This window comes from Cimex lectularius, unplaced genomic scaffold, assembly GCF_000648675.2.
Source record: "Cimex lectularius strain Harlan isolate CLEC.00 unplaced genomic scaffold, Clec_2.1 scaffold335, whole genome shotgun sequence".
Taxonomy (NCBI): domain Eukaryota; kingdom Metazoa; phylum Arthropoda; class Insecta; order Hemiptera; family Cimicidae; genus Cimex; species Cimex lectularius.
In genome coordinates, this window is record NW_019392870.1 from 295,467 (window position 1) to 323,108 (window position 27,642).

General features: G+C 33.8%; 6 protein-coding genes across 14 annotated transcripts in view; 3 read left to right on the forward strand and 3 right to left on the reverse strand.

Moving 5' to 3' along the window:
* Positions 1 to 1,310, forward strand: part of LOC106672433 (protein FAM210A-like) — a 49,850-nt gene extending 48,540 nt beyond the window's left edge. For both annotated transcript variants that reach the window (XM_024228888.1, XM_014403869.2), the window contains exons 2-5: positions 18 to 345; positions 408 to 562; positions 621 to 786; positions 1,001 to 1,310. In XM_024228888.1, the coding sequence (XP_024084656.1) occupies positions 18 to 345; positions 408 to 562; positions 621 to 786; positions 1,001 to 1,007 (656 nt within the window). In that variant the 3' untranslated portion in view covers positions 1,008 to 1,310. The remainder of the gene's footprint in view (positions 1 to 17; positions 346 to 407; positions 563 to 620; positions 787 to 1,000) is intronic.
* Positions 963 to 7,167, reverse strand: LOC106672429 (tripartite motif-containing protein 45). Of its 3 annotated transcripts, none has more exons than XM_014403857.2 (13): positions 6,334 to 7,167; positions 3,592 to 3,730; positions 3,357 to 3,472; positions 3,153 to 3,299; positions 2,963 to 3,097; positions 2,676 to 2,906; positions 2,515 to 2,616; positions 2,319 to 2,438; positions 2,056 to 2,254; positions 1,861 to 1,990; positions 1,643 to 1,757; positions 1,333 to 1,456; positions 963 to 1,122 (listed from the first exon to the last, which is right to left on the reverse strand). In XM_014403857.2, exons 2-13 carry the CDS (start codon positions 3,722 to 3,724, stop codon positions 1,004 to 1,006), a joined length of 1,671 nt encoding a protein of 556 aa, XP_014259343.1. In that variant the 5' UTR covers positions 3,725 to 3,730; positions 6,334 to 7,167; the 3' UTR covers positions 963 to 1,003. The 3 variants fall into 3 exon arrangements, with proteins under 3 accessions (XP_014259343.1, XP_014259344.1, XP_014259345.1); XM_014403858.2 differs by lacking the exon at positions 6,334 to 7,167 and adding an exon at positions 3,831 to 4,107; XM_014403859.1 differs by lacking the exons at positions 3,592 to 3,730; positions 6,334 to 7,167 and adding an exon at positions 5,844 to 5,946.
* Positions 5,703 to 10,517, forward strand: LOC106672430 (FAD-dependent oxidoreductase domain-containing protein 1-like). 2 transcript variants are annotated; one of them, XM_014403860.2, is made up of 9 exons: positions 5,703 to 6,248; positions 8,901 to 9,130; positions 9,195 to 9,308; positions 9,369 to 9,525; positions 9,585 to 9,721; positions 9,781 to 9,867; positions 9,924 to 10,080; positions 10,135 to 10,249; positions 10,313 to 10,517. In XM_014403860.2, the coding sequence occupies exons 1-9, from the start codon at positions 5,889 to 5,891 to the stop codon at positions 10,450 to 10,452; spliced, it is 1,497 nt and encodes a 498-aa protein (XP_014259346.1). In that variant the 5' UTR covers positions 5,703 to 5,888; the 3' UTR covers positions 10,453 to 10,517. The 2 variants fall into 2 exon arrangements, with proteins under 2 accessions (XP_014259346.1, XP_014259347.1); XM_014403861.2 differs by having other exon boundaries at positions 5,707 to 6,209; positions 10,313 to 10,490.
* A 4-nt stretch (positions 10,518 to 10,521) lies between these two features.
* On the reverse strand, positions 10,522 to 12,969 carry LOC106672434 (calcium load-activated calcium channel). Its single transcript, XM_014403870.1, has 5 exons — positions 12,690 to 12,969; positions 12,554 to 12,631; positions 10,981 to 11,155; positions 10,768 to 10,912; positions 10,522 to 10,712 (listed from the first exon to the last, which is right to left on the reverse strand). The coding sequence occupies exons 1-5, from the start codon at positions 12,748 to 12,750 to the stop codon at positions 10,620 to 10,622; spliced, it is 552 nt and encodes a 183-aa protein (XP_014259356.1). The 5' UTR covers positions 12,751 to 12,969; the 3' UTR covers positions 10,522 to 10,619.
* Positions 12,789 to 15,508, forward strand: LOC106672435 (COP9 signalosome complex subunit 9). The gene is made up of 3 exons (XM_014403872.1): positions 12,789 to 13,275; positions 14,975 to 15,047; positions 15,372 to 15,508. Exons 1-3 carry the CDS (start codon positions 13,207 to 13,209, stop codon positions 15,410 to 15,412), a joined length of 183 nt encoding a protein of 60 aa, XP_014259358.1. The 5' UTR covers positions 12,789 to 13,206; the 3' UTR covers positions 15,413 to 15,508.
* Positions 15,509 to 15,999: 491 nt separating this feature from the next.
* On the reverse strand, positions 16,000 to 27,457 carry LOC106672431 (transcription factor Dp-1). 5 transcript variants are annotated; one of them, XM_014403868.2, is made up of 11 exons: positions 27,060 to 27,457; positions 26,555 to 26,655; positions 26,372 to 26,450; positions 21,366 to 21,451; positions 21,191 to 21,294; positions 20,920 to 21,130; positions 20,645 to 20,857; positions 18,432 to 18,580; positions 18,277 to 18,359; positions 18,117 to 18,200; positions 16,000 to 17,141 (listed from the first exon to the last, which is right to left on the reverse strand). In XM_014403868.2, exons 1-11 carry the CDS (start codon positions 27,106 to 27,108, stop codon positions 16,936 to 16,938), a joined length of 1,365 nt encoding a protein of 454 aa, XP_014259354.1. In that variant the 5' UTR covers positions 27,109 to 27,457; the 3' UTR covers positions 16,000 to 16,935. The 5 variants fall into 5 exon arrangements, with proteins under 5 accessions (XP_014259354.1, XP_014259348.1, XP_014259353.1 ...); XM_014403862.2 differs by having other exon boundaries at positions 21,366 to 21,484; XM_014403867.2 differs by having other exon boundaries at positions 20,920 to 21,103; positions 21,194 to 21,294; positions 21,366 to 21,484; positions 27,060 to 27,456.
* Positions 27,458 to 27,642: the final 185 nt, after the last annotated feature.

Below are 27,642 nucleotides of genomic sequence, written 5' to 3' on the forward strand. Positions count from 1 at the left end.
TTTTCTTTTTTCTTTAGCTTTTCAGCTCTTTACTCAAAAGAATGACTACTTTAATACTAACCAATATGATCTACAAACTGAGAAATTATTTTTATTCCAAACAAAATATCCTTTCACAATATCCACTAGAGACCTTCGAACAACTTATCAAACTAAATTTGTGAAAGAAGGGTCTTCCCGAAACAAAACAAATGATGTGCCTCCAAAGTTAGAGGAAGAACCAGCTAAGCTTGGCCTTTTTCAAAGGTTCAAGCAGATGTACAAGAAATATTGGTATGTTCTCGTACCAGTTCATCTCATCACGTCTGCTGGTTGGTTTGGCGGTTTTTACTACTGTGCAAAAAGGTTATATTTTGAGTATTAATATGCATTTCTTGAATTTTTATTTTCAACTTGTAATCTTTCAGCGGAGTGGATCTTGTCTCATTGGCAGAAATGCTGCACTTCAGTGATTCGATTGTTGAAAAGCTCAGATCTGGAGGGAACTCCACTGCTGGATACATAGCTATTTCCTATGCTTTGTACAAAATCTTTACTCCTCTCCGTTACACAGTAACATTAGGTAAGTGCCATATGTTTTCCAGAATCAGATGAAATTTGATGATCATTGCAATATTCAGGTGGAACTACGGTGGCTATTAATTACTTAACAAAGTACGGATATATCAAGCCCATGCCCAAAAAAGCAGAGCTTCAAAAGATGATAAAGGATAGAAGAGACACTTTAAAAGAAAGAAGTGATGCTATGAAATGTAATATAATGAAGAAGTTCCCTCAAAAGAAAAGGTAGCAGTTCTGTACTATAAATGTGTCTTGCCTTTCATTTGTACTTTGAAGTCAAACGTTCTCTGCCAAATAAAAAATAAAGCCATTTTATTTTTTGTTTTATAAATATTTAAAGCATATATATTTTTAGGAATTTCAAACATTTTATGTAAATGTTATTCAATTAAATAGTGTAATGCAATTAAAGAACATTTATTTTTGCCAAATTTCACAGTATTTAGAATTGGTATGTTATTGGTCGACTGCATTCAGAATTCTGAAGAAGGTTACCACAACAGGACCAATGCCTTCTACCAGGATGGCCTATGTGCCCATGACCACAACCTTCATACCCACCTGCATAAATAGAACAAAGTGAATCAAATAGTTAGTTATTATCTAATTAATTTTGTCTAGTCAGAAATTTAGTGTTTGATTTCATTTCACTGTTTCATTATTGTACGTTGTTACAATTTTATTTTCTGATTATTAAACAATTATAACACATAATAAAAAGTACATCTAATTTGTACATAAACATTGGAGGTGACTAATTTTATTTATTACCTGGCATCTTACAGCCACAAGCACATTTGGCCGATTTACTGCCTCTGCTTGAGCAGAATGCACAGCAATGATAAACACCTTTATGAGGTCGCAGACTGCATACGCACACATTGAATGGACTCCCCTGAAACAAACTTTTCAATCTTTGTGGATATACCATATTTTGTCATCATAAAAAATATTTTTTATAGCTAAAAAAATAAATACCAACTGAAAGATATTAATTGGTCAAGCGGACCACAAAAACTAGTGAATTGAATAAATACCAACATTGGAAAATATATATAGACTTAAGTTATAAATTTTTTACCTGAATATGTATGTTTCTTATTAAAACAGTTAATGTAAGATTTCCTGGTGTATCAGCTTTAAATGAGAGCGTATAACTTCCATCACCTTCGTCATTTACAAATACAGGCAATAATCTAATAATAATAAATTGAAGAAAAAAGGAAATTTTGTTTTTAGGAAGAATTTCAAATATCAATGTTATTTTAATTGTTTCCATTGTTGTAATCCTTTAAATACCTTTGCATTTCATCTTTATACTGTAATGTAGAAATTATTTTTTCCCCTCCGTGACACAATGGTTTATTATCATTATCTTTAGTCAATAATTTGAAAGTCGCTTTTTTATGCTGCCTGCATCTTAATAAGCCTTAGAAGTTAAATTATATTGAACTATTAACAATTTTTATTGATGATTTTGCAATATGTATTTACCATCAGCTTCTAAAGTGCAATGCTGAGGGGATATGACTTGGGTTGAAATGATGCCAAACAGTTGGTATTTTCCAATGTTGGTTGCTTTTTCCTCTGGCAAAAATTGAACTACATCCGACACTCTCATAGTGAGAACTTGTAAGTCTGACTCGTCATTAATATCCAGTTTGCTGAGTACGTGGGTGGCAGTATTCAAAAGCTGGAATGTATTTTTTATTTAGTTTAAATGTATTTAAGGCAAATGTAATTAATATTTTACGTACCTCAACAGGTGTGGATTTTATTAGTTCTTCTGCAAATTCGATTGCAGGTTGCATACTTCTCACCTTTCGGTCAAGCAATTCTTTGTGACTTATTAAAAGTTGTTTCCTGCTGTCTTTAATCTTTAAAGAAATAAAAATGTTTTGTCAGTGCTACAAGGCTCTAAAGAAATATTTACTTAATAATAATGTCCTATACAGAGGTAAGTTGCTGAAGTAAACTTTGTGCATGCTCATCCAAAACCTCTTTGTAAGCTTGAATGAAACCTTTTATTTCCCGTTCCACATCATTGCATTTACTCTGAATTACAAATTCAATTAATGTCAAATATGCTTAAAATATGAATAGCCCTAAATTACCATTATCTTAACTTCAAGACCTTTGATAGCATCCAAAGAATGATTACTGTTCTTAATTATCACCTTGACAGTTTCTAATGCCTGTCTTATCAGAGAAGAATAATTGTCCGCAGCTTTTGCAACAGTTTCATATTTATGACTGGAGTGTGACGAAGTGCAACAAACAAAGCACATCAGTTTGGCACAGGTTCCACAAAAATAATTCAACTCCTGTTGGGGATGGGCTTTACACTGGAATATACTTTGATAAACTTGGCGTTCAAAAAATAATACTGTTTATATATTACTTTGTATGTAGGATGCGATGGTTTGACAGCGTTCAAATGGATTATCCTGTGGTGGGAAGTATCCCAGAACTTTAAATGAGAATCAACACACAGAGCACACATGAATATATCGCACTGTTCACATCTTGCAAATGCCTAAGGCAAAAAAAAATCACATTTAAAGAATAAAAGTAATGCTTTAGAAGTTTACAAATGCTGTAGAGGTGCAGAGTTCACAATGCGGTAATTTATTTTGCCTTTCTTTTATTTTATTTTCAATCACAGTGTTGATTGGTAGACCAAGCACTCCGCATTTTAGCAAATTTGTCTCTGTGCCACAAATTGGGCATATCACTTTCTGTAAAACAAATGCATTGAAACCGCTATAAAAATAAATGTGTTGACAATAAAATACCGATTCATTTTGCCTGTTGGAATCATTCACAGATCTTATTTCACTTTCAGGTTCATAATTGGATAAATCTGAATGAAAATGTGTATTTGAATCGTCTTGAAGTGACGCCTGACGTGCTGAAAAAAAATCACAAACATAAAAGTTTTAAAAATAAAACAGTATTATCATTTTTGGGCAGAGTTCTCAGGTCTTTCAACCTTGCAAACTAATAGTTATGCTAAAATTTATTATTTACAGCAGTTAGCAGAATTAATCTTCCTCGGGATCAGGCATTTGGTACAGAAAGAGTGAAAACAGGTTAACAGCCTAGGCTCATCATATTGCTGCTTACAAATATTACAAAGTATATCTTCCATATTTTGATACATTCTCTTCTGAAAAATATAATACTGAACAAACACATCTATACTACGTACATCATACCTCACATCAAAATTATAAATAATTAGTTAATTGAATTTTTTTTCTAATGACCTTAAATACTGAATATTTCAAATAGTCATTCACGAGGTTGAGTTTGATGTGATTTGTAGTTCATGACAGTGTTATAAGATTTACACAAACTTTCTATGGCTTCCACCATCTCAAAAAAAATTCAATTAGGAGCGATTATTCAATTAGATATGGGACAAAATAGATTTTGGGTTTAAAAAAAAAAATCATGCTATGTTTTAAGATTGTATTCTATATAGATATCTCTTTTGCCTATTGTTTTAACGATAATTATTGTACATAAAAAGTGCTATAAAATGTTTTAAAAAATTAAATGTTTACCCTATCATTGATTTATCTCAAATTATGTAATAGATAAGGACTAAAGAAGTTAAAGACAATTAAAATGTTATTTAATGAAGTTTTCAAAGTATTTGCTCTAATCTTGAGACAATAGACAGAATTAACAACATTTTTAAGACTACTTGAAAATGCAATTGCCCCAGTATAATTCTGCAATAATGGACTAGAAGTAATATTTTAAAGCTAAAAATATATTCTTTTTGTACAACAAGAAAATTTGTCATGATGTTTCTAGAAATTAAAAAAAAAATTTTTAAGTGTTTTTATTGATTTGGTCATTACCAATAATTTTGATCTGCCTATCTCCTCTGGGATGGTCTGCCAAACGTGTTTCATGTGACAGACACACTGAAGATGGCGAAATGCGAAGCGAATTTGACAGATAAACCAGAGGATAGGAAGACCAAAATGATCGGTGATTAAATCATCTCTGGGCAATCTGGTTTTTCTCAAATAAGCATGTGAAATTCATTTATAATAGGACTCCCAAAAAATGTTTCATGTTACATAGAGCACAGAGATGACACATGGGATCTCTGAGAAAACTCTTGTTTAAATAGAGTAAATCACACCTAGCTTTAAAAAAAGTCAATTGCAATAATTAATATAGTACTGGTCAGTCTTGTAGTTTTTACTTTTCATATCCAAATTCATTTCTTTATTAATTCTGGTAAAATTTGTTGCTTTAATTTTAAATTTGTTTAAACATTTACACTAGTTTTAAATTTAGTAAATTAAACGCTTTTGGCCACTTGTCAATATTGCTTTGTTTAATAATTTATTGAGTAATTAATTTACCATTTATTTATTACAAACACAGACTTAAAAGGCTATGGGGGGGGGGGATTGAACCCCACGGGGTTGACAAGCAAAGAGTCTATCACTCGGCAACTGCAGTCCCACAAAAAACTCAAAATAAAATTAAAATATAGGTAATAAGTAAATATATAAAAACACAAATATAAGCGGTTATAAAAATATGTAACTATGACTAGAAACAATTTTGATGTGGAATTTAAAGTAGCGTATAGGGAAACCTGTAACCTGCTAATTTAATTGCATTCCTTAAATATTTCTAGTGGATCCTAAATGTACATTAGACTTTTAATATGGTGTACATTTTGGTAAATTCAGTAACCTCTTTATAAAATGACACTGAAATTTATGTACCAATTCCCTCAAATTGTTTGAAACCCTGTTTGTGCTCCTTAACAAATCGTGGATCGTGAAACGACTTCAATACTTTTAATTTTGATGAATGTGATTTATCATTATCTGTAAATTGTAACGCTTTGTTGCCAGTAACACCTTATGGATATGCCAGCAACACGATATGGTATACCATACATATTTCAAACAATGCAACACAGTGAAGTGTTGAGTTTAATTTAATTTGTCGGATTGTTTTACATTGGAAAACTTTTTGGTTAGACGTGATTTAACTAATTAAATTTAATTTTGATTAAAAATGTTCTTCAGATTTGTTCATGACGTAAGCTATCATGAGACGACAAGGGGCTGAAGAAGTTTCAACGTTCCAGGTTTTTAAAAAAAACCAGAGAGGTTTTTTGTGATATCCTAAATACCGTCAATTCGGGTCGATTACCTAATCCTTATCAAAACTATATTGTATTTAAAAAAATGTCTTATCTTCCCATCAAATTCTAGGTCATCCAATAAATTTGTATCTACCGGAGAATCCCATAACGCTCCTCCAGTGACCACCCTTGGCCCAAAATGAGCAGCATCAAACTCTTCAGGCCTTTGAAGAAAAGTTTGAAGCTGAGGAACTCGCTCCTGCCTCTGCAGAGAAACTACTCGTCTAACAAGGATGACGACACCCCATATAAAAAAACTGTAGACGTGTTCAAACATGATTTTGACCATCTGAAACACTATTTGTTAAATACAGAAAACAAACCGAAACAACCACGGATTCCCCACTTTTGTGACATTCTTATTATTGGAGGAGGCGTTATGGGCTGCTCGATAGCTTACTGGCTCCAGCAAAGAGCATTGGATGGCCTGGATATAGTTGTCATCGAAAAAGACCCGACGGTAACTGATTTTACAAACAATTACTCTAAAATACTTGAGGTACCTATTTACAATAATTTATAGTTTAAAAAAATTGTTTAGTAATTTAACACTCATAAGTAACACTTAAATATCCGTCTCTTACCTCATAATGGTGAGGTGCATGTGGGATCTGACCCAGATGTTGTGTCCAGATGCCCTTGCTTCCTTTCCAACTACAAGATGTATAGACACTCTGTTACAAAATCATGACAAAACCAGCGATTTTTTTTGGAATGATTTTTTTCAATATTTTATTATTTAATAAGATTTGGCAGCAGTTTCTAAGCCAAATATTGTTAACATTATACATTCTAATAAATTTAAATTCTAATGGGGCGGGTGTTCATCTCGGAGTTGATAAACACATGTTGAAATTGACGGTGGACTAGGTCACTTATAGAGTCCAGCTATTTCTAGAATTTCTTCTTTGTGTCATCTCCAGTGGGGTACTCATGTCAGTTGTCTGTTCTTCTGTTGTGAAGTGAAACATAAGCTTTCAATAAAACAACTAAATGTAGAGGTATTATTATATCACCGTACAACTATATTTTATTTTTCAAAAGCGTATCACCGGTTTTACAATTCTAACTAGTACTGTTTCCTTGAGAGATTCCTCTTCAGGTTTCTATGTAGTTCAAATCATAGCATGGTGTGAAATGATCATAGGTGGTACAGTAATAAACTGTGATATATTGCTTTGTCATCTTCAGTGAGGATTTTTTATTTTTCAAAAATACCAGGTTTTTATTATTCTAAGTGTGATCATTTGCTTGAGAAAGTCCTCTTCAGGTTTAAACTTGGTTGAAAGCGTGGCATGGCTTGAAACTAACATAGTTAGAACTGGTCAAAAACTTTGAAATGTTGCTTTGTGCCATCTTCAGTGAGGAACTCTCCTGTTGCGAACCCCATTTAAAAAAAATTCAAAAGTAGGTTTTGAGTAAAAAACTAAATGTTGAGGTATTTTATTATTTTAATGGACAACTATATTTTATTTTTCAAAAACAACAGTTTTTACAATTCTAAGCGTGATCATTTGCTCGAAAGAGTCGTCTTCAGGTTTCTGCACAGTTTAAATCATGGCATGGTGCGAAATGATCGTAGTAAGCAATAAACTTTGATATGTTGCTTTGTGCCATCTTCAGAGGATTTTTTTATTTTTCAAAAATACCAGGTTTTTACTATTCTAAGTGTGATCATTTGCTTGAGGTTTAAACTTGGTTCAAAGGGTGGCATGGTTTGAAAATATCATAGTTAGAACTGCAAAAAAACTTTGATATGTTGCTTTGAGCCATCCTCAATGAGGACTTTTTATTTTTCGAAAACACCAATTTTTTACAATTCTGTAATCATTTACTGAAGAAAGTCCTCTTCATGTTTAAACTTGGTTCAAATCGTGGCATGGCTTGAAATTAACATAGTTAGAACTGGTCAAAAACTTTGATATGTTGCTTTGTGCCATCTTCAGTGAGGAACTCTCCTGTTGCGAATCCCATTTTAAAAAAAATGCAAAAGTAGGTTTTGAGTAAAAAACTAAATGTTGAGGTATTATTTTATTATTTTAATGGACAACTAAATTTTATTTTTCAAAAACACGTTTTTTACAATTTTAAGTGCCCATTTGCTCGAGAGAGTCCTCTTCAGGTTTGATTTTAGTTACAATCATGGCATGGTGTGAAATGATCGTAGGTAGTACAGCAATAAACTTTGATATGTTGCTTTGTGCCATCTTCAGAGGATTTTTTATTTTTCAAAAACACCAGTTTTTTACAATTCTGTGATCATTTTCTGAAGAAAGACCTCTTCATGTTTAAACTTGGTTCAAATCGTGGCAAGGCTTGAAACTATCATAGTTAGAACTGCAAAAAAACTTTGATATATTGCTTTGTGCCATCTTCAGTGAGGAACTCTCCTGTTGCGAACCCATTAAAAAAATGCAAAAAGTAGGTTTTGAGTAAAAAACTAAATGTTGAGGTATTATTTTATTATTTTAATGGACAATTAATTATATTTTATTTTTCAAAAACACGTTTTTTACAATTTTAAGTGCTCATTTGCTCGAGAGAGTCCTCTTCAGGTTTGATTTTAGTTACAATCATGGCACGGTTTGAAACCATCGCAGTTAGAACTGTAAAAAACTTGGATATATTGCTTTGTGCCATCTTCGATAAGGAACTCAGAAGTCAGTTCCACTGTTGCAAACCCCCATTAAAAAGAAAAGTGTAAAAAAGTTGGTTTTAAGTAAAATTTAACTAAATGTGGAGGAACACTTTTATTATTGCACTATACGTATTTTTCCCTTTCCATGGCATTTCCTTCCCCCCCATGATGATCTGAATTCAATGACGCTCATCAGATATTGGTTCGACTTATATGAAAGAAAACCCTAGGTGCTTTGTTGAATTACAATGCTATTAAATATTTAAGTTTAACAATTTTTAATGTAATTTAAAGTTGTGTTTAACAGTGATGAATGCTGCAAACCTGAAAAAATAATTTTAAAAAAATTATCTCAAATGTAATTTAGTTTGGGAGATGAGATCCACAATCATCAGGGCCTATTTACATTTATATGCATTATATGCTTGGCATCCAAACTTAATTTGCTCTAGGTTGATAAACATCCAAAACAATCAAATGTAATATTATTCCGTTTGTTTTAATACGGTCTAGTACCAGAAAAGCACATCCGTGCTTTCAGTCGGTGGTCTGAGGCAGCAATTTTCTTTAAAAGAAAACATTGAACTGTCAATGTTTTCTGCTGAGTTCATGAGGAATATTAAATATTATCTGGGCGTCAACGGCCAGGATCCTCCTGATATCCAGTTCAACCCTTGCGGCTACTTATTTTTGGCATCTGAAGAACATGCTGAAGTTTTGAATCAAAATGCCACACTTCAAAAGTAAGCCCTTTATTGGATGAGTGTTCAAAATTAGTTTGTTTCACTTTCTATTTTACAATTTTAGGTCATTGGGAGCTAAAATAGAATTGTTGACACCAGAAAATCTCAAGCGTAAATTCCCTTTTATAAACACTGATGGTATCGGATTGGGTTGCCATGGCTTAGAAAATGAAGGATGGTAAAATGTATTGCTTTTATGGGAAATTGTTTAGTTTAATTGCAATATTCAATGTTACAGGTTTGATCCTTGGTCTCTTCTCAATGCATTTAAAAGAAAAGCAAAAAGTTTAGGAACACATTTCGTTTCTGGAGAAGTTATTAGTTTTGAAGCCTTGAATAATTCTGATGTTGTTCCCAGTGATGAAGATACACACAAGCAGCTTAAAAGTGTTAAAGTAATTCAGATTTAAAAATAAATTGAAAAACTCGTATCTCAACTGAGTGGATTTTGCAGATTTTAACTGAAAATGGAGAAGAGAAAGAAATAAGTTTTAGTATCCTTGTTATAGCTGCTGGTGCAAATTCTGGACATGTTGCACAATTAGCAGAAAGGCCATTGAGGGTAGACTTAAATCTCCCGGTCGAACCAAGGTTCCTTTTTTTCATATAATTTTCAAAGGTTATGTTTGCTGATTAATTCTATATTTCAGAAAACGTTATGTTTATAATGTCCACTGTCCAGAAGCACCTGGGATGGTAATGCCTTTTGTGATTGACAATTCAGGAGCATACGTCAGGTGAGATTTTTTAAGATGTCAGGTAAAGTTCAAGATTAAAAAAAAATTATTTTCAGGCGAGAAGGGCTGGCAGGTCATTATCTGTGTGGAATGTCCCCGTCTATCGGAGACCCAGAACCTCCTGTAGATAATCTAGATGTAGATTTTGATTTTTTTGAAAACAGAGTGTGGCCAGCTATTGCTAACAGAGTCCCTTGTTTTGAGGGTTGTAAGGTTAGTAGATGTAACCTAATTGTAATTTTTAAATGTAACCTACATTATTCTTAGCTCAAATCCGGTTGGGCGGGCTTCTATGACTATAATAAATTTGATGAAAATTGTTTTGTCGGACCTCATCCCTATGCTTTCAATGTTTACTTAGCTACTGGATTCAGCGGTCATGGTATTTATCTTTTAATTGAAAATCTTACAGTTCAACAAGTATTTACAATAAATTTTAATGTAGGGATTCAACAGTCACCGGCGATTGGAAGATCCATAATGGAGATGATTATTGACGGTGGATATATGACAATAGATCTAAGCCGTTTAGAATACAGCAGATTATTACAAGATCAACCATTGTGGGAAAGCAACATAGTTTAACATTCAACTTATTTTTAATATCGTGTACATAGACGTGTGTAAATGAAAATAAATATAAAACAAATGTTTGTATTAAAACTTCTTATTTAAATAAATTATTTTATATATACAGGCATCACACATTGCTTGAAAGTTTTAAATTTGTTGTTTCTGTGGCCTGAGTGAATCTATCTTAACTGTTGAGGAGGTGGCCTAAACAACCCTCCTGACTGTTTGCTCGCTGTCCTCGAAGGTGCAAATCCCAACATTTTTTGGATGTTCTGTAAATTTCACCAATATATTGTAACAGTCTGTTTTTTAATAGTATACACAAACCTGTCTGATCGACATAGTGCATAGAATGTATAAAAATAGAAATGAGCATTCTGAATAGTCATCTCCTGGCAAGTTCCTATGAGATAGTCCTTGGATCCATGAAATCGGTATGAACGGCAATCTCGCAACAATCCTTCCATCGAATCTAGCACAAAAATATATTCTTATCATAAAGGAACAAACAACATTAAAAAAAAATTAAACGTTATTTACATGTTATTGAACATGCTGAGTAAGGCGGTGAAAGCGAAACCGATGGCAAAGACAGATTTCATTTTGACAAATGACAAATCTCTGTTATTGTTCATCAGTTTTTCCTTCTCCCGTTCAATTTTCTTCTTATGCTGCTTATCCAATGAATCTCCATGAGCTTCTTTACGCTTCTCCACTAAAAAAAAAAAGAAGAAATATTTGTAATTCTTACATTAGCATTAAAATCACTAGAAATTTTGATATTAAATATGGTCGTCTCTGATTTGGTGGAATGTCCAATTTTTATGCAAAGACGGTTGAGAAGAAATATTAGTGTGATTTGAGCCCACGACTTTGGCTGGTGCTCTAACCACTGGGCTAGTTGATCCCGGGGTCATGGGTTCGATTCCCACCGCCACCTCTGGACATTTTTCTGATACCTAAGGGGACCAGTAGCCACAATTGCTAAAATTACATGGAACTCGTCAATGGAAGGTCTGGGGTGGGATCAGATCTCAGCAACCCTGAATTTGGTCCAACTCCCTCCAGGTCCGCTGGATTCGAACCCGAGACCTTTACCTTACAGTGATGGGTGCTGTGTCAACGCCTAAACCGTTGTGGCCACCGATGCCCCCACAAAAATGAGTTTCTTCGATGGAGGAGTACCGGCAGTGGGGGCGTCAAATTCTCATGTGTGTTGTGAGCCCCCCCCCCAAAAAAAAAAAACCGAGCTATCATGACCTTGATCCCAAGACAGCAACCTCTAATTAAATAATTATAATCGAAGGATGTTACCCTTACATTAAAATTCCCCGTTGCTAATGATACATTGTAATGCAACTAAATGATGCTATGAGGTTTGAATCCCGGTGGTAAAGGGTAAATTTAAATAATAACCATTTGGGAGGAGAGGTTGATGCCTCCGGGGATCAGTCTTAACTATATTAATAATCCATTATATTCCGTGGTCCGATTGACCAAATAACTTATTTTAATTAATTAATCTTTTGTAAGTTGGCACGATACAGAAAATGTTTTTCTAAAACCTACGTCACACAGACTGCACCTCATGATATCCAAATAATCGTTAGCTAACGGCCACTAATCACTGCACATTTATGTAAGGTATTGGTTGAAATGAAAAAGTTAGTGATATGAGCAGGATTCGAACCTACGACCTTCAGCTTAATAAGCCGCTGCTCTACCACTTGAGCTATCATGACTGTGATCCACTCGGACACCAACTTCCTACTTCAATCCACCTATGGTGTGTATTAATAATGATCTTACCAGAATATTTTAAAATTAATTAATTATGACATAACATGACAACTTGGCAGTATTGGTCGGTCAGCTTGTCATTCATATCCTTTTGATGAATGAAGGAATGAACAAAAGATAAATGAATGGATATCCTCATCTGTTTGGTTGGTCACAGTTCAACTTGGATTTAAGCAAAAAACTAGATTGCCAAATGCCGAAACTCATCTGACGGAATAAAATAGCAAGACTCGGCAGACCAGGATCATCGTTGACCAAACCGATATCAGGATGTAGAGAAATAAATACGTTAAAAAAAGGCGAATTTCCTTACATCTCTTGCTCTGCCGTTCGACCTCGGATTTGAGTTTTTGATATTTCTCCGTCCTGTAGACCATCAGCCAGGTCAATCCTGAAAAACGAGCAAAGTTATCCATTGAAACGGGTGAAATTAACTGCCGGGAGCTCACCTTCCCCAAGAAGTGCGGTGCATATTGAAATAAAAACAATTAATATCGTATCCGCCCACATTTTAATCAAATTATCAATTTATTTACAAAACGATTAATTAAATGGCCTATTTAAAAAACGAAAATCTACATGTAAATACTACAAAATTAAAAACACCGTAGAACCTCTACTGGTGTTATCCCGCGAAGAAAAAAATTATGCCTATAACATAAACTTCCAACTAAAGAAACAGATTCCTTCCAAATATTGCTAATTTAAAAATATCTGGAGAAAATATTTCGAATTCACTCTAAGAATAGACTGCCAACTGGTTCCTAGTTGACTTTCACCTTTTATCACTATCAAAATACACGCGAACGGACGGATCGAGATAAGTGGTCAACAGTGAAGGAAACCTCTCAGGTCTCAGTCAGTCAATCAGTGTCTATAAAAGAAGGAAAATCTGTCAATTCGTTTGAAAATTATTTTCAAAAATCGTCCAAGCTGTCAGTCAACAAAGGTCAAAAGGGTCAAGACATGAAACCGACGATTGTGGCGGATGAAATGTTTCCGGAGGGTGCCGGCCCTTACATGGACATGGAGGAGGTACATCGTTATTATAAAAATTAAAATGTCAGTTTAAACCAGGCCTGAAAACAAAGAGGCGATGTTTCTTTAAAAATTTATTTGGTAACTGAGGTTGTTCATGATAGATGTTACTTGTATCTGAAGGTGTTGGTCTACAAGGAACGGTTCATACAAAGGAGACGTAGGGACAAATCCCGTCATTCAGACAGGGAGACTGGAAGGCGACAGTTTGAGAACGATTTCCAGTCATCTGACAGGACATTGTGCACCATGGTCTCATTCACACAGTTCATTGCTCTGTCTGAACTCTGATTCTAATTTCATGCCTTCTTTTTAAACATTTTAAAAAAATGACTAGAAGGGACATTTTTGGTAATGACAAATTATTTTCATTAGTTCAAATATATGGGTGAGCCATTACTTCTTTTTTTAACCTAATTAAATACCAGAGAGCTTCTAACTTGTCCATTATAAAAATATTACAGTAGCAAACATCTGGATCTTCAAACAGCTCGATAAGAGATTAATGGGACGCGATTGAATCTAGTCACCTTGATACTTTTTGTATCTCATACCATAATCACATAAGCATCTCTCATACTGCCTCCTTGTGAACATGGCCTAAGGACGTAGTGATCGACCAGCAGTTTAATTGTAGATCAGGGGTGGTTCTATTACAATTGACCAAGTGTTATTTTTCATTCTCTTAACGAATCATCTCGCTTAACTTTTTTATTTCTTCAATCATTTGCTGGACCTCCGGTCGCTAAGGCACTGGTTTTCTTCCTCTAAATGGCATTCAATTTATTGGGTTGGTTTTTTCCAAGTTTATGACATAGTGATTCAATGAAACGTTTATCATTCGGTTGAGCATAACTCAATTTCAAGGAATTTCTGTAGTCAGTTCCAAAAACAATCCAGCAAAAAATGAATTTCTCAATTTTGTAAAAATAATGATTAACCTAACCCTGCTTTTTGTTAATTTCTCTTTCCTAGAATTTTGCAAAATGCCTTATTACTAGGTAAATAAATCACATATTGTTGTGATTTTCATTAAATAAATGTATAAGTTCTCATGTCCCACAAAGCAGTTGTTTCAACCTCAATTTACTGATCAATGTTTTCCATTTATTTTTTTGCATTTTGGAACTCAATATAATAAAATAAAGATACAACGCAACTTCTAAATCTCATCTCACATTTTCAAAGCCCAACTTGTAAAGGTCGTCTAGAACACTACCCAACTCGGTTGCAAAACAAATAGGTGGTACACATAGCTACTTGTGTCAGCACAATACTACAACTTCAGACAACTCACCAACTCGGTTTTTCTTTCAATAAAAGCTTAGGCCAAAATAGCTGTTTGTGTCATTGACCCTTATTGGAATTTGTTCTATGCACTTGTGACCACAATGTTGAGCATGGTGATGGGTTCTCATGCCTGCTGGGCAAATGACGATTGACTGCATGTGAAGGGGTTCTGGTAGTTCCCATCATTTGCTACTTGCCTTCACTCCTCAACACTTGTCCATTAAACTAGCTGCCTTATCTGATAGAGGTCTTAAAGCTTATATCCAGTGGTTCAGATGTAAATTATATTAGATATTATCCTTATATAATTATAAATTACTTCAAATTTATTTCAATTTTAATATATAAATTGAAATTTTGCAAGTTTTAGCACAAATCATTCAATAATTTTTATTATTATTATTAGAGTGGAGGGCCTAGTGCACTTCTTTTGGATCTGGCTGCAAATGAAAAGTCAGTGCATGCTGATTTTTTTAATGGTAAGACCAATAAAAATAATTTAAATATATATTTTTAATTAACATTTTAACTGAAGTTGTCAACTCCACCTACTTTCCTATGCAGGTGACAATTTCAATCAATTCAGCCAGTCAGGCCTGCAGCCTGTAAATGTATTAAAATCAATAACATTTCCCTTGTGAAAAATTTAGTTCTTAGTAATTTTGTAATAATTCCCTATTCCTTGGTGAACTATTATTTTTTCCATTTTCTTTTCCCCTTTTAAATGCTAGCTCAGTACTAATTAATTTTTGTTCTTCTAAAATATAAATTACGTATATTCAAATTAAACAAATTCTTTTCAGATTTTGAAGACCTCTACGACGACGAAGATTTAATGGAATAGATGTCTGTATTAGTATTAAACACCAAAAAGTTAACTTATTTACCAGAATGAATGTCTTTACAAGCTTGAATAAAGGAATTTTTACAAATTAAACAACTCGTCTTTTTTCCTTTCTTTAGGGTGTGCAGAATTTATATAAAATACGGTCTGAAACTTTTAAAAAATACAGAAATTTTCATACAGAAATTCACAAAATATATGTACATTATTTTGTTACAATGCCAGGTGCATACAATCCATTTTGCACACATTTTGTATTACACAGTTGAAATACATATTTAAAAACAAAACTATTAGCCAGCGGGGAGAGGGTAATGTTCACATTGGATTTTTTTTTACTAAACTTAAAAAAAAATGCTATAACCTAAAATTATAAGCTATCTAAGTTCATAAGAGCATATAAAATTATCAGGTAAACAATATGGCGATGACAACTTATATTAAATTAAAAAATTCTATCTTACACTCACAAATTTCAATTTATAATTGAGGACAGATTTCGTTCTTTTTAGTTTTTAGAAAATATCTCTTATACAAACTGTATACTTCCAAGACATTTATTGTCTATTATCTCACTTGTATTGGAATAAAATAAAGTTTTTATGCATGGAGAACAAAGGTGTAAGAAATGCTTCTGACTAGGGATGACAGTGACAAGTATTTATAAAAGATTAATAGTAAGCAATAGAATGTGCAGAAAACAAAGTTCTGATCAACTGCCAAATTAATTTGTACCTTAAATACCATCATTTATTTCATTCGGTTAACTAATAAATAAGAAATGTTAACATTACTTCTGAGCAATAAATAAATATTTAATAACGTTATACGATCGGGTCATACTGATACTGCAAATATATCACTTAATCGAAATTTAGACGAAATACTCGTAACTTAAGCACAATTGTTTTATTACAGTTGTCAACTATAATATACATACTACAAATGGTGGGTAAAAGAGCTTAAACTAAAATTATTTTAACTGACTGTCAGAACTTTGCTGGTGTACTTAAAACAATAAAAAAATAACAATAAAAAAAAGCGACATTCCAAAAGTTTAGGTGATATATAATGATAAAAATTAAACCTGTCTTTTGTTTTGTGTTTAAAATTTGAATGGCATGAGGTTGGTTTATAAATAGTTTTTGAATAAAATGAATATACCCAAATGAATGTACTACATAAATAAAGTGTTTACATTAAATTGAAATAGAAACTGCATTAGGCACCATTAACGTAAAGCTTTTTATTGTTTAAACTGGAATTTAAAAAAAACTGCAGTTCTTTGAAAAATATAACAAATAATATACTTTGCAAATTGTGCTTTGAACTTAAACTTTAACTTTGAACTTAAATACTAATGAGGTGAATTAAAAAATAAAAATAAAAATCACCTGTACATAAAAAAGAATGTTTGATTTTGTACAGAGGCGGGTTCGTTCTTTATTAACACCGAACGAGAATGTGGATTTGCCGCAGACGGACAGCAAAGAAAAACCATGTTGTCAATACTTTTTATAACCTTAGTTAATTTCGATGTCTGTAGATATGTTTGACTCTTCATCCGACTCCAGTACACCTGCGTCTTCCATATTTGTATACCCATCTGCAGAAGTTCCCGCAGAATCCTCAATACAATCTTCCAAAGGCAAATTTCCAAATATATGTTCACCGTCATTTTGGCTGGGAGTATTGGCTTCTCCTCTATTAGCGGCATCGATGACCATTTCTGAGGAAGGAGAAAAAATTAGAATATGTTTCCAAGAGAATCGTTTTTGGGAATGACATTAGATGTTAAAACATGGACTATAGCCTTCGACCTGATTTATTTTGCATTATACATCAATTTTCAAAGAGTTTGCTTTGAATCACTCTTACTCCTTTTATATTGCACCAATTTTGTTCAAAATATTTATTTTTTCTTTGTAATATTCCTCTAAATTTTCAAGTATTGTTTTCTTCCTTACAGCCTAAAGTTTCTTCTAATTTTCTCTAGTTATGTTTGGTGGTCAGTGTTTTGTCGATGTGCTTTTCAGCATTGGCCTTTGGAAAATCATTTAGACAAAGGTTGCTTCATGTATTTTTTTTTAATTTTTATTTTTTTAAGTGCTTAACAATGTTCAATGGTCCAGTTAATCTATTTCCACTTATTACTTTTATGTAATTCAAGTAATAACTTGTAAAAATGCATATCAACTTTTAATAATTTGATTTTCTTTCCTCTTGATAATCAGATTATTTTTGTCCCTTGAGTTTGAATTATCAAGTTGACTGTACATAAAAATTAGGGAGACCATGGAGGCCGAGGGGTTAAGGTGCATTTCCCCGCTAGTGGTGCCGAGTTCAAATCCCAACAAAGCCTGGGCATTAAGCCCTCCTTTATGTCAGGAATTAATAAAAATGAATAATTAATACAAAATGTTTACAAAACAAAATAAAATATATGCCATAACATAAAATATGGATAAAAACCGTCTGCCAGACAGGAATTACTATTATTGTGTATATAAAAAATAAATAAATAAAAAGCCCAACAAAAATATATCTGAAAATTACTATGTACTATAATTAAAATTACTATATAATATACAGGGTAAAAGATAAAACTGAGGTCATTTGGCAGACAAGGGGCGAAAAATCAGATAGACGGAAGAAGAGGATAGAGGGTATAAAATATATATACATACAAATACAAATTACTTACTGTCGATATACTTTTCCAAATTTTTTGGAACAAGTGTTTTCAACTTTTCAATGTTTGATCTTGAGATAGTACCATCTTCGAGACCTAAAGCACAATAGTTCATTGTTAAATTAAATGTAATAATTTATTTAACCTTATAGTTCTTATAATGTCAACTTACCATGTGTTAAGCCTATTTGTTTTAATACATCAAAATCATCGGTTATTTTGAACTTATCATTAAATACAAACAAGTACTCAGATCTGAAAGAATTACACCATTATTATTTTTTGTACTCAAATCAAAAAATAATCTTAGCTCAAAATAAGACTAACTTGTCATTTGTTATTGAGCAATCAATAATTGTTTTTTTATCACTGTTCACAACAATGAAAGGTAATTGGATGGCTGAGTTTGGGACAGGAGGCCCACGGACCTTTTCCAGTTCATAATTCCTCTGAATAACACTCTTGTATAAAATTTGCTAAAAAATAAAGCTTAAATTATTTAAAAAAAAAAAAAAAATACTAGAAACAAAATGTAATCATATTTTACTGTACAAGTTCCAATTTAAATTCAAAATTAAAAGTATGGCCCTTTAACTGTAAATGGTAGGGTGATGATAAATATTACCCGCATTTGTATGAGACTTATTTACCTTGAAGTGGACTCCAATATAACACGCTTTTTGACCACATCAATTTAAAAAATATGATAAAAAATTGTGAGTAATATTCCACTAAAAAAAACTCACGATTCCAGACATTTATGCTAAGTTCACAAAAAGTGGATTTTGTCATCTTGATGGAGGATCATTCTTTAGTTCAAAGCTGGATGTTTTATCTGACATCGCAGGCTTCCTGGCTATGCTTAAGGTTTCACCGAAGGCAATAAGCAGCACCACAGTGGCTGTGTCAACCCATCATTCAATAAATATTCAGAAATCGTGAGATGCGGTCTGGTGTGATGTAGGTTTCAGAAAAATATTATTCTTTATCGTGCCAACGTTTTGATCTTTATTGATATCATCTTCAGGGCTCAATACAGATCAAAACGTTGGCACGATAAAGAATAATATTTTTCTGAAACCTACATCACACCAGACCGCATCTCACGATTTCTGAATAATTATCGATTAACGGTCACTAATCACCATCATTCAATGTTTTTCCAATGGTGGTGTTGAAAGGGTATTTTGCTTTCCGTTGATACCACAGCGGTGGCCTGAGAAGCTTTGGCTAAGGTAAATGATTTTAGCGTTGTTCTTTTTAAAATAAAATTTGATCAGTGTAGATAAAATAAATGACTCATTCATCATCGAAGAAAGATCATCAATTTGGAACATGAAAAATTCTAAAGAAATTCAGCACTGAGAAGCTCATAAAATGAGACTGAACATCCTTGTAGAATTATTTAATTATTTATAAAACAGTTGAGAAGAAACACTCTTAATTTTTCTTTTCAACCGTCTTTGCATAAAAATGGGAAATAATCCTTGTAAAATCTTCATCCTCCTTTAATTGAGGCAACAACATTAAAAAAAACTTTCTTCAATTGCTCGATAATATGAGATACATCAACATGCGCCTTCCTTTTCCTTTTATTTTTTTATTTGGGGTAATAACAATAATTCTAAAACAAGCACTTCGTTTTTCATGTTTGGAATCGATAATTTGAAATTGCAGAGGAAGGTCGAGTGACCTTTGAACTAACTGAACAAGCTCGAAGATGTTCGACCTTGCTACAAGTGTGAACATTGCAATTTATCTGTAACCCTTAATATATCAGCTGTATTGGCAGTACATTTTATTTTAAAACAAAATTTCCTATGTACATGAACATACATGACATAGTTTTAAAACCTTGTTTTTCTACGCTGTACTTCATACTAACAGGCTACTTAAGGTTGATTCGCAGTTTATAGAATATCAACATGTCAGGGACCAGTAACGTAATGTCAAAATATTGTATTATAGATTTCTTATGCTAATATTCACACAGATGTAACGGAACGCACCCTCAATATCAGGAACTGTTGAGTGTTTCAAATTAAATTTTATCATTTCGTCATGAAAGTGTACTTTTGAATTGTTTCCAATTTTACTTAAAAGCACATAAAATTGGGAGCCATTCTAAAGTATTTATAAAAGGATATTTCATCATCCTCTAATTCTTTAACAGGTTATAGTATTTTCCTTCTTGATTTCGTGTTGTAAATATCTTGCGTAACTATTTTCTTTTCTTAGGTACATTGCTGTCCGTTTCTTCCTCATCCAAAATTAATACGACCATCGTTAATTTTCTTCCATTTAATCTGGCCATCATCAGAAAATGTAGTATAGAACAAATTAGAACTATTCACAGTGGTGCAGTAATGTAAAGTGTGAATTAACGGCAAGATTTTGTTACGTTGCTGGTCACAGACGTGACGATGTTCCGTCGTAAAACACAAATCGATCTTTATTCAGTTTTCAAAAATAGTTGTTTTAGTTTAATTTTCAACATTTGTAATTAACAATTGAAACAAAATTCTAAGAAAAGAACACACCTGTAAAATAAGTTCATTCAGATATTGCGTTTTAGTACGTATTCGCTCTGCAACTTGTTTCTTTTCATTCTGTAAACTGTCATTTTCCTGAGCTGATGTGGTCGGCAGACCCAACCATCTAATTTCCTTTTTCTCTTTTGAAATTATATTCATTGCCATGAGGACGTTGAGGGCGTCATACACTCTCCGCCTGATGTTCTTCTGATCATATTGCTACAACAGTTATTAAACAATGACATATGTAGACAAGACAATGGGTCTAATTTATGAATTACCTGATCGACACTGTTAGGTATGTGTTTCGGATCAGTGAACTCTGAAACGAGCTCGTCCGCAACTTCATTGTAGGAGGTTAGGCCTTTCATTTTGACTTTTTCACACACTTTCATAGAAAAATGTCTAAGACCTTTACCACCTTTTTCTGTTTTCCTCCTCTTGACATTTTGTTGGTATTGGCTTCTGTCAGCAAAAGAAAAGACCGCATTACTAAAAACAAGACAATTGGTTTGTAAGATAAAGAACTTCAAAATGAAATACAAATATTACAACAATTCATTATATTCTGCTTCGTCGATTCTCTTCTTGTTCCCATTGGTCTCAATTACCGGTGTGACATAATAAGTTTTTATATTGTTTTGCTGAGGTACGATCTGCAATTGTAAAAAATAATTGTTACTTTAAAGTTGAACTCTCCTTTTAAATATAGATAAATACAACTTACGGTTAACTGCTGAGGAGATGTGATTTGAATAGATTTTGGTGTGGTTGTTTGTACTGTAGAACGTTCCTGTTTGATAACGCTCTGAACTGGTGTTTGAACAGGAAGTGTTACAAATTGTCCTTAGAAAATGTATTAAAAAAATATTGTTTTGTTAAAAAAAATTTACACATATATCAAGGAGTAACAACTTACAACCAACTTCATGAAAAGGAGGTGGAGGTGGGTAAGGATATTCTGGAGCTCTTTCATACACAGCTTTCCACTATAGACATTTTTCATTATCTTCTGTACTAAAAATGTACTTACAAACAGTTATTAACTGCTTTTTTTTAACACATTTAAGTACATTCTCTAAGCCTTTTTTTTAAATTAAAAATTAACTTCTAATCCCGATTTTAAACATTCAACCTATGTTACTTTTTTAAAGGTTTTTATTATTGTTTCAAGATAATATTTGTTTGTTATTATTATTTGATCAATAGCAAAATTAATTAATGCATATCAGTGTCATTTATATTGAGAACTATTTATATTAATACAATAACCGTATTATATTGCATTTTAGTATATCGATTACATATAACATGTGAAAAATTGGAAAAAAAGAAGGTACACAAAGAGGGTCAATGGTGACCTCTGCTGGTTGTCGGCCCGTAACTCCCCACATTATATATATAAGAAGGCTCACAGCACAATGAATTGTGACTAATTTGAAGACAATACAGCATACAGACATAGCTACTTTTTGTGTAGTGGAAGGTATGGTTCTAGTATTCAATAAGCCAGGGAGATATATTCTTCTACACTTATTGTAGATTTAGATGTAGATGAGAGACAAAGAAAGCCTGCAATATCAGCTTCCACATCATGTTCAGCACCCTTCCAGATTCTCTTCTGCACCTTCCTTGTCGACTTTATCGACTGGTCGTAACTGCTGGTCCTTGCTGGCTCTGGCTTGCATAGTCCTAGACGTTGTGTACTTAACTTCCAGAGTTGAATGGATTTCCTAATGTAATCCCTTTCAAAACAAACCCCTTTATAGAGAGGAGTTTCTCAACCAGAATAGGGGAGGAAGAAAAATCAAAAGTCCATTGGGCCGGGTGATTTGGAGGGTTTACTCTTAACATTGGTCACATGCCACTGGGGTGGGGTGGGGTCTGGCAAAAAAGGTATCACCCCAAATTTACGGTGTACCACATCGTTGGACGAACTGGGTCTGTTTTTCTGCTTCCACGTTGTACTTGTAGCAGTTCATTCTAGACTGAGTTTTAGGATTAAATACCCCTTTCTTAACGATATCTTTCAATAGAATAGGGACTAGCACGTAAGGGAGAAGTCCAGGAAAGATTAAAGTCGAAATTTGACAAAACGAAAAAACTTATGCACACACACTCAAAAAGTTTGGAAGATGATGAAAACTTCTCAATTATTTATTAATCAAAAAAATCCTTCCCTTTAAAAACTACATGTAATTCAGTCGTTTTATTTGTATATTAAATGTAAATAACCTTGCCATTACTTTTTCCATGTTTTAAATGGATCTATGCTTAAAGATAAGGAAGGACATACTCTAATATATCAACTTTTATCTCTATAGCCCTAATCTTACAGAACCAAATAAAGTTTGTGTACTCTCATCTCAAGACACGAGATCAAGTTTTTTTTTGCTTAGTTTAAGACCAACTAGTTATCAATTTACCTTAAGTCATCTTATCTGAAAACACCTCTAAAATAAACATTGAGCTATTCCCAATAAATGTTAAGTCCAATTGTACAAGATTACAGCTGACTTGATAAGAAAAAGAATAATGTGGTTTTTTAAAGTATATGATACATTTGGGAATTTAAACTGTTGCAATAATTACTTTTTAAATCTACTGATGTCAATTGTTTAAAAATTCCAGAACCAAAAAGTTTTTGGCATTAATATTACACTCTTATAGATAAGACTTTATTACAAATACGTTATTTATAAATCAATAACAATGATAAAAGAATAATTTCCAAGAAAAAGGGTAAATTCAATCTTGAATGTATAAAAAATCAAGTCCTTCCTGTAATTAATATAACAAACGAATACTTAAAACAAATTCTTGCAAAACTACATTCAATCCTTCTGCCAAAATTAAATGAATCAACAAAATCAGAAATGCTCAATTCAACTAACAGAGAATCAAATTTACTATCATTACTGTTGTAATACAAAAAAATGGTTTAATTATTGTTCTTTTCATTCAATTATTTTTAGTTAAATATGGTATAAATAGGCTGTTACTTATATAAATTTAATTAATAACAAATGCAATGTTGTGCTTAAGACACTACCAAGACAATTAAAGAGTAATAAAAATTGAACTTTGAATGATATACTTAAAAAGGCCATGCTTTGGAAGGATTCGTGAGATAAATTCATATCAGAGTGTGATTATGATATATCAACATATGGTAGGCCCTTCCCTTATGAGTCAACAATAGAGCTTAGGGCTATCTGACATTTTCTAGTACGTTATACTTAATAACTTAGTGCAGTACGATCCAAGGACTGAAAGTAGTAGACATAGCTTTGAGGCATTCAATTTAAGACTGATTATATGATTAGATCACTGTTTTTTATGCTCTGATCTGCACAACTGGCATAGAGATTAAATATATATTAATTATAGATTTTAACAGTGTGTTAGGAAATGCTTGATGATTTCGTAATGAGCAGATTGAAATTCAGAGATAACTTGAAAAACCAAAAACATTATATCATACAACTTCACTTCCCTTGATAGTGTGGCATACCACAGTCTTCCAAGCAGAATTCATGCAAAACTTAACACTTCAACAAAGGACAAACTGAAAAGTCAAAATCCATTCTTATTACATAATCAGACTGCCGTTTGAGTCTTAAACAAAGTAAAACACCGGCAACCTACAATCCATAATTCCCTATCCCATCCCTAGTTTAAGTTTAAAAGGCGTACCCTGACCAATATTGGTGAATTATGTAATATCAATTAACATCTACAGCTTAAAACTTTTTATCACATCTCAAAGCTTTAAGGGCTCTCAAGGGTATTCTTCAAGCTTGGCTTTTCCTCTCTCAGATGTAGAATCTCAGCCTATATAGGCATTCACACCAACAGAGGACATTTTCCTCTATTCCTTATTTTTCCTGGTAATATCTCCACCTGCTTGGAGCAATTACGCTTCCGCAGTCTACCGTCTTACTATCACTCAAATCCCAATGCATCCTAGGTTATCCCTATCCCAAATAACCAAGTACTATAAAGTAAGGTAATCAGTTAGTATGTGCATGGATGTTGATTCGTCCCAGTGCCATAACTGACTGTCTTTAAAAAGGCTGCAACTCGTGCATGAAGCAAAGAATTCTCCATGTTTTCAAACACAGCCTGGTCAACTAAACTGGCGCTCTTCTATGAAGAGAACAGCCCCCCTCTCCATTGTTCAAGTATCCAAGCTAGATGCAAATTTGAAAAGAGTCGCTTTTCTACTCAATGCATCTCCAATAGTAAAACACCATCCAGGACGTCTAAAGATTAGACTATTATCACAAGGCATTCTGATGAATGTTTTAGAGTTCACCCTTTCATTACAGGCTGTTTGGAGTCGACTGCCTATCAAGAAACAGTTAAATGATGGTTCTGTAGTGTGGTAAGAGCAATAAAACTATTGTCTCTGCCTGCTGTACATCTTGGTCGACCACTATCTTCTTTTTGATCAAAACCATCGTAGATGATAAGAGCATAGCATGCCCAGGACTTGCACTATGTAACACATCCATCCATCGCTCACCAAAGCATCTGCCCAAGCAAGATCTTGACTTAAAACCTTGCTTTTAATAAAACAATATTCAATTTTTACGACAATTTACTGTTTCTTCAAAGAAAACAACATAAAAAAACTCAACTAATTCATTCAACAAACAGGCTCTGGAAAGGATGAAATTGAACAGATTTTCTTTCTTTTTAATCTAAATGGTGTAAAAGGATTAGTAACTCTTAAAAGTCATTACAATTAATTAAGGTTTTTAGTTGAAATGAAAAAAGTTAATGGCACGAGCGGGATTCGAACCCACGACATTCAGCTAGATACGCCGCTGCTCTGCCACTTGAGCTATCGTGACCTTGATCCACTCGGACATCAACTTCCTATCTCAACCCCACCTTATGAGTTTTCCCTCCTTAAGTTATTATCTAAATGTTGTTTGCATTTTTAGTCAAGTTTATAGTTTATAGAAGTTATTACGCTAACAAATAAATAGAAGTCTTTTTTTTGTCTTCGTATTATGTTGATGGCTGTCATCATAACTGTATTTGAATTATTTTATTTCCTGACAATGCAACATTTTAACGTCAACAGTATGTCCATAGGACAAAACTGCTTATAGAACCAACGACAAACAGTCTCTAATCCTAAGGTACAGTATTTCAGCTAAGCACAAAAGAAATATGATTATACTGTCAGTAATTCTAAGAAAATGATATGAATTATAAATATTGCGAGTGTGACTATTTTTATCAACACCGCCAAATTAAAAATGCGGACATGAATATCTACAGTTGAACGGTCGTGTCACCGATTACAGGAAATAAAGTATAATCTCCTAATAAAAACAAAAAGTCGTTTCTCAATTTTTTTTATTTTTTATTTATCGATAAAATTTATCTGGCCGTTTTAATTCCCAATTATGAGACTAGATCCAATTTTAATCAAAGTGATTAATTGGTGGAAATTCGTTTCCTTTTGTAAAATATAAAATTGGTATCAGCGTTTGAAAGTGCGACGAGAGTTGATGGGAACGCAACGTCAAACTGAGTGAAAAGTGAAAAGGCACCCTACAGAGGAAAGCTGTATCTGGCCGACACGTTTCTGGCCGTAAAAGTAAATAAGAGCGGCAAAATTGGAAAAATCGGTCGTAATCGGTTTGGAAAACGTGCGGGAGTGGGATCTAAAAATGCTGATAAAATTGAAGAAAAAAGCGCCGGTTTCGAACTCACTTGCTGATTTTCCTTGGAGTTTGACCGTCCTTAAAATTTGAGATCCTGGGATGATGGTCGCTCCCGACGTATTTATCACCTGTTCGGAACGGCAGAAAAACAAAGAAGAAAGAATTGAAAGGCAAAATTGAAAAATGAATCTAGAAATGTAAATAAAGGGAAAGAAGCGTCCTAATAATAGACCTGTGCGGTTGTTGTTGTGGGTTTCGGTGCTACGATCTTAACAGTCTCGGGCTTCCCGGACTTGGCCTGGGACTTTTGTACTTTGATGTACTGCGGGTTCCCTGGAACGAAAAAAAAGCGATTCTGGAAACGAGGCGAACTGTGGAGGTGAAAAGGAGAGAGATGGGTGACGACATGTTAGGTTAAAAAAGGAGTCGTTTTCCAGGAATTCCAGGAAGCTTGGTGAAGGGATGTGGGCAGGGTGACGGAGAAAGGGTGTCGGGCCGTGGTCCAGGGCGTAGGCGGCCGAGACGGGGGCCGGCGGCGAAAGGGAAAGGATACGAAGCCAGCCTCGTGGACCTCCGCGTTTCTGGCCCCGGGGGGATGGCAAATCGTGGCGTCTCCGGTCTCACCGTCTCGTACGCCTTCTTCCTCCGCCACATCCGCGGTTTTCCGCTCCCACGGAGGCGGACGGCGGCCTCCAAAGGAACGCAATTTCAATTTATAAGATAAAATTCTGTCTTACCATTTTTGTCGTGGATGACGAAATTGAAGGTCCCGGTCGGTTGAGACATTTTCTCGGAAAATCGGGGTTTACGACTAGGACGGGAACATCTAAGAAATTCACCGGGATGCGTCGGATAATGTCATTTGCGGGAAAAATCCGTGGATTTATTTACGCAAAATGGCGACGAAAACAGTCGTGTGTCAACCGGATTAAATCCGTTGAAACTCGCCGAAAGCCGAAGGGTCGCCGTCCGTTGACGAGGGCCGTATAAAGGGTCCACCCGCGGAACAGGAAAAAACGTCCTTAACAGCACGAAATTCGTTTTACGCTCCGGAGATATTTCAGCTCCACACCTCGGCGGCCGTGTCGACTTGTAAAGCTTGGGGCCTTGGCGCGGTCGACCTCAACAGCTGATTTCGTTATTTGGTCACGTGCGACGTCGCTCGGCCAATCAGCATCCGCGCCTTCTGAAGTCACAACAGTCCCGACAAAGAACCGACATTTTTCTGTACGACCTTCCAACATTTCGACGTAAACTCAATGATTACCACATTGGTGTCGACTTCTTTATTTGGTAGATTGACTCTCGGTTTGTATTGTT

Coding starts and splice junctions, on each gene's coding strand:
- LOC106672430 (XM_014403860.2), top strand. CDS start 5,889: ATGAGCAGCATCAAACTCTTCAGGCCTTTGAAGAAAAGTTTGAAGCTG. Junction 9,131..9,194: donor CAAAATGCCACACTTCAAAA/GTAAGCCCTTTA, acceptor TTACAATTTTAG/GTCATTGGGAGCTAAAATAG. Junction 10,081..10,134: donor CTTGTTTTGAGGGTTGTAAG/GTTAGTAGATGT, acceptor CATTATTCTTAG/CTCAAATCCGGTTGGGCGGG.
- LOC106672435 (XM_014403872.1), top strand. CDS start 13,207: ATGAAACCGACGATTGTGGCGGATGAAATGTTTCCGGAGGGTGCCGGC. Junction 13,276..14,974: donor CTTACATGGACATGGAGGAG/GTACATCGTTAT, acceptor TATTATTATTAG/AGTGGAGGGCCTAGTGCACT. Junction 15,048..15,371: donor GCATGCTGATTTTTTTAATG/GTAAGACCAATA, acceptor AATTCTTTTCAG/ATTTTGAAGACCTCTACGAC.
- LOC106672434 (XM_014403870.1), bottom strand. CDS start 12,750: ATGTGGGCGGATACGATATTAATTGTTTTTATTTCAATATGCACCGCA. Junction 10,913..10,980: donor CTCAGCATGTTCAATAACAT/GTAAATAACGTT, acceptor TTTTTGTGCTAG/ATTCGATGGAAGGATTGTTG. Junction 10,713..10,767: donor GCACTATGTCGATCAGACAG/GTTTGTGTATAC, acceptor TGAAATTTACAG/AACATCCAAAAAATGTTGGG.
- LOC106672429 (XM_014403857.2), bottom strand. CDS start 3,724: ATGTATCAAAATATGGAAGATATACTTTGTAATATTTGTAAGCAGCAA. Junction 2,617..2,675: donor GTCTTGAAGTTAAGATAATG/GTAATTTAGGGC, acceptor TTTGTAATTCAG/AGTAAATGCAATGATGTGGA. Junction 1,123..1,332: donor TTGTGGCTGTAAGATGCCAG/GTAATAAATAAA, acceptor CTATTTATGCAG/GTGGGTATGAAGGTTGTGGT.
- LOC106672431 (XM_014403862.2), bottom strand. CDS start 27,108: ATGTCTCAACCGACCGGGACCTTCAATTTCGTCATCCACGACAAAAAT. Junction 21,295..21,365: donor CATCTCCTCAGCAGTTAACC/GTAAGTTGTATT, acceptor TTACAATTGCAG/ATCGTACCTCAGCAAAACAA. Junction 20,858..20,919: donor TACCTAACAGTGTCGATCAG/GTAATTCATAAA, acceptor TAACTGTTGTAG/CAATATGATCAGAAGAACAT.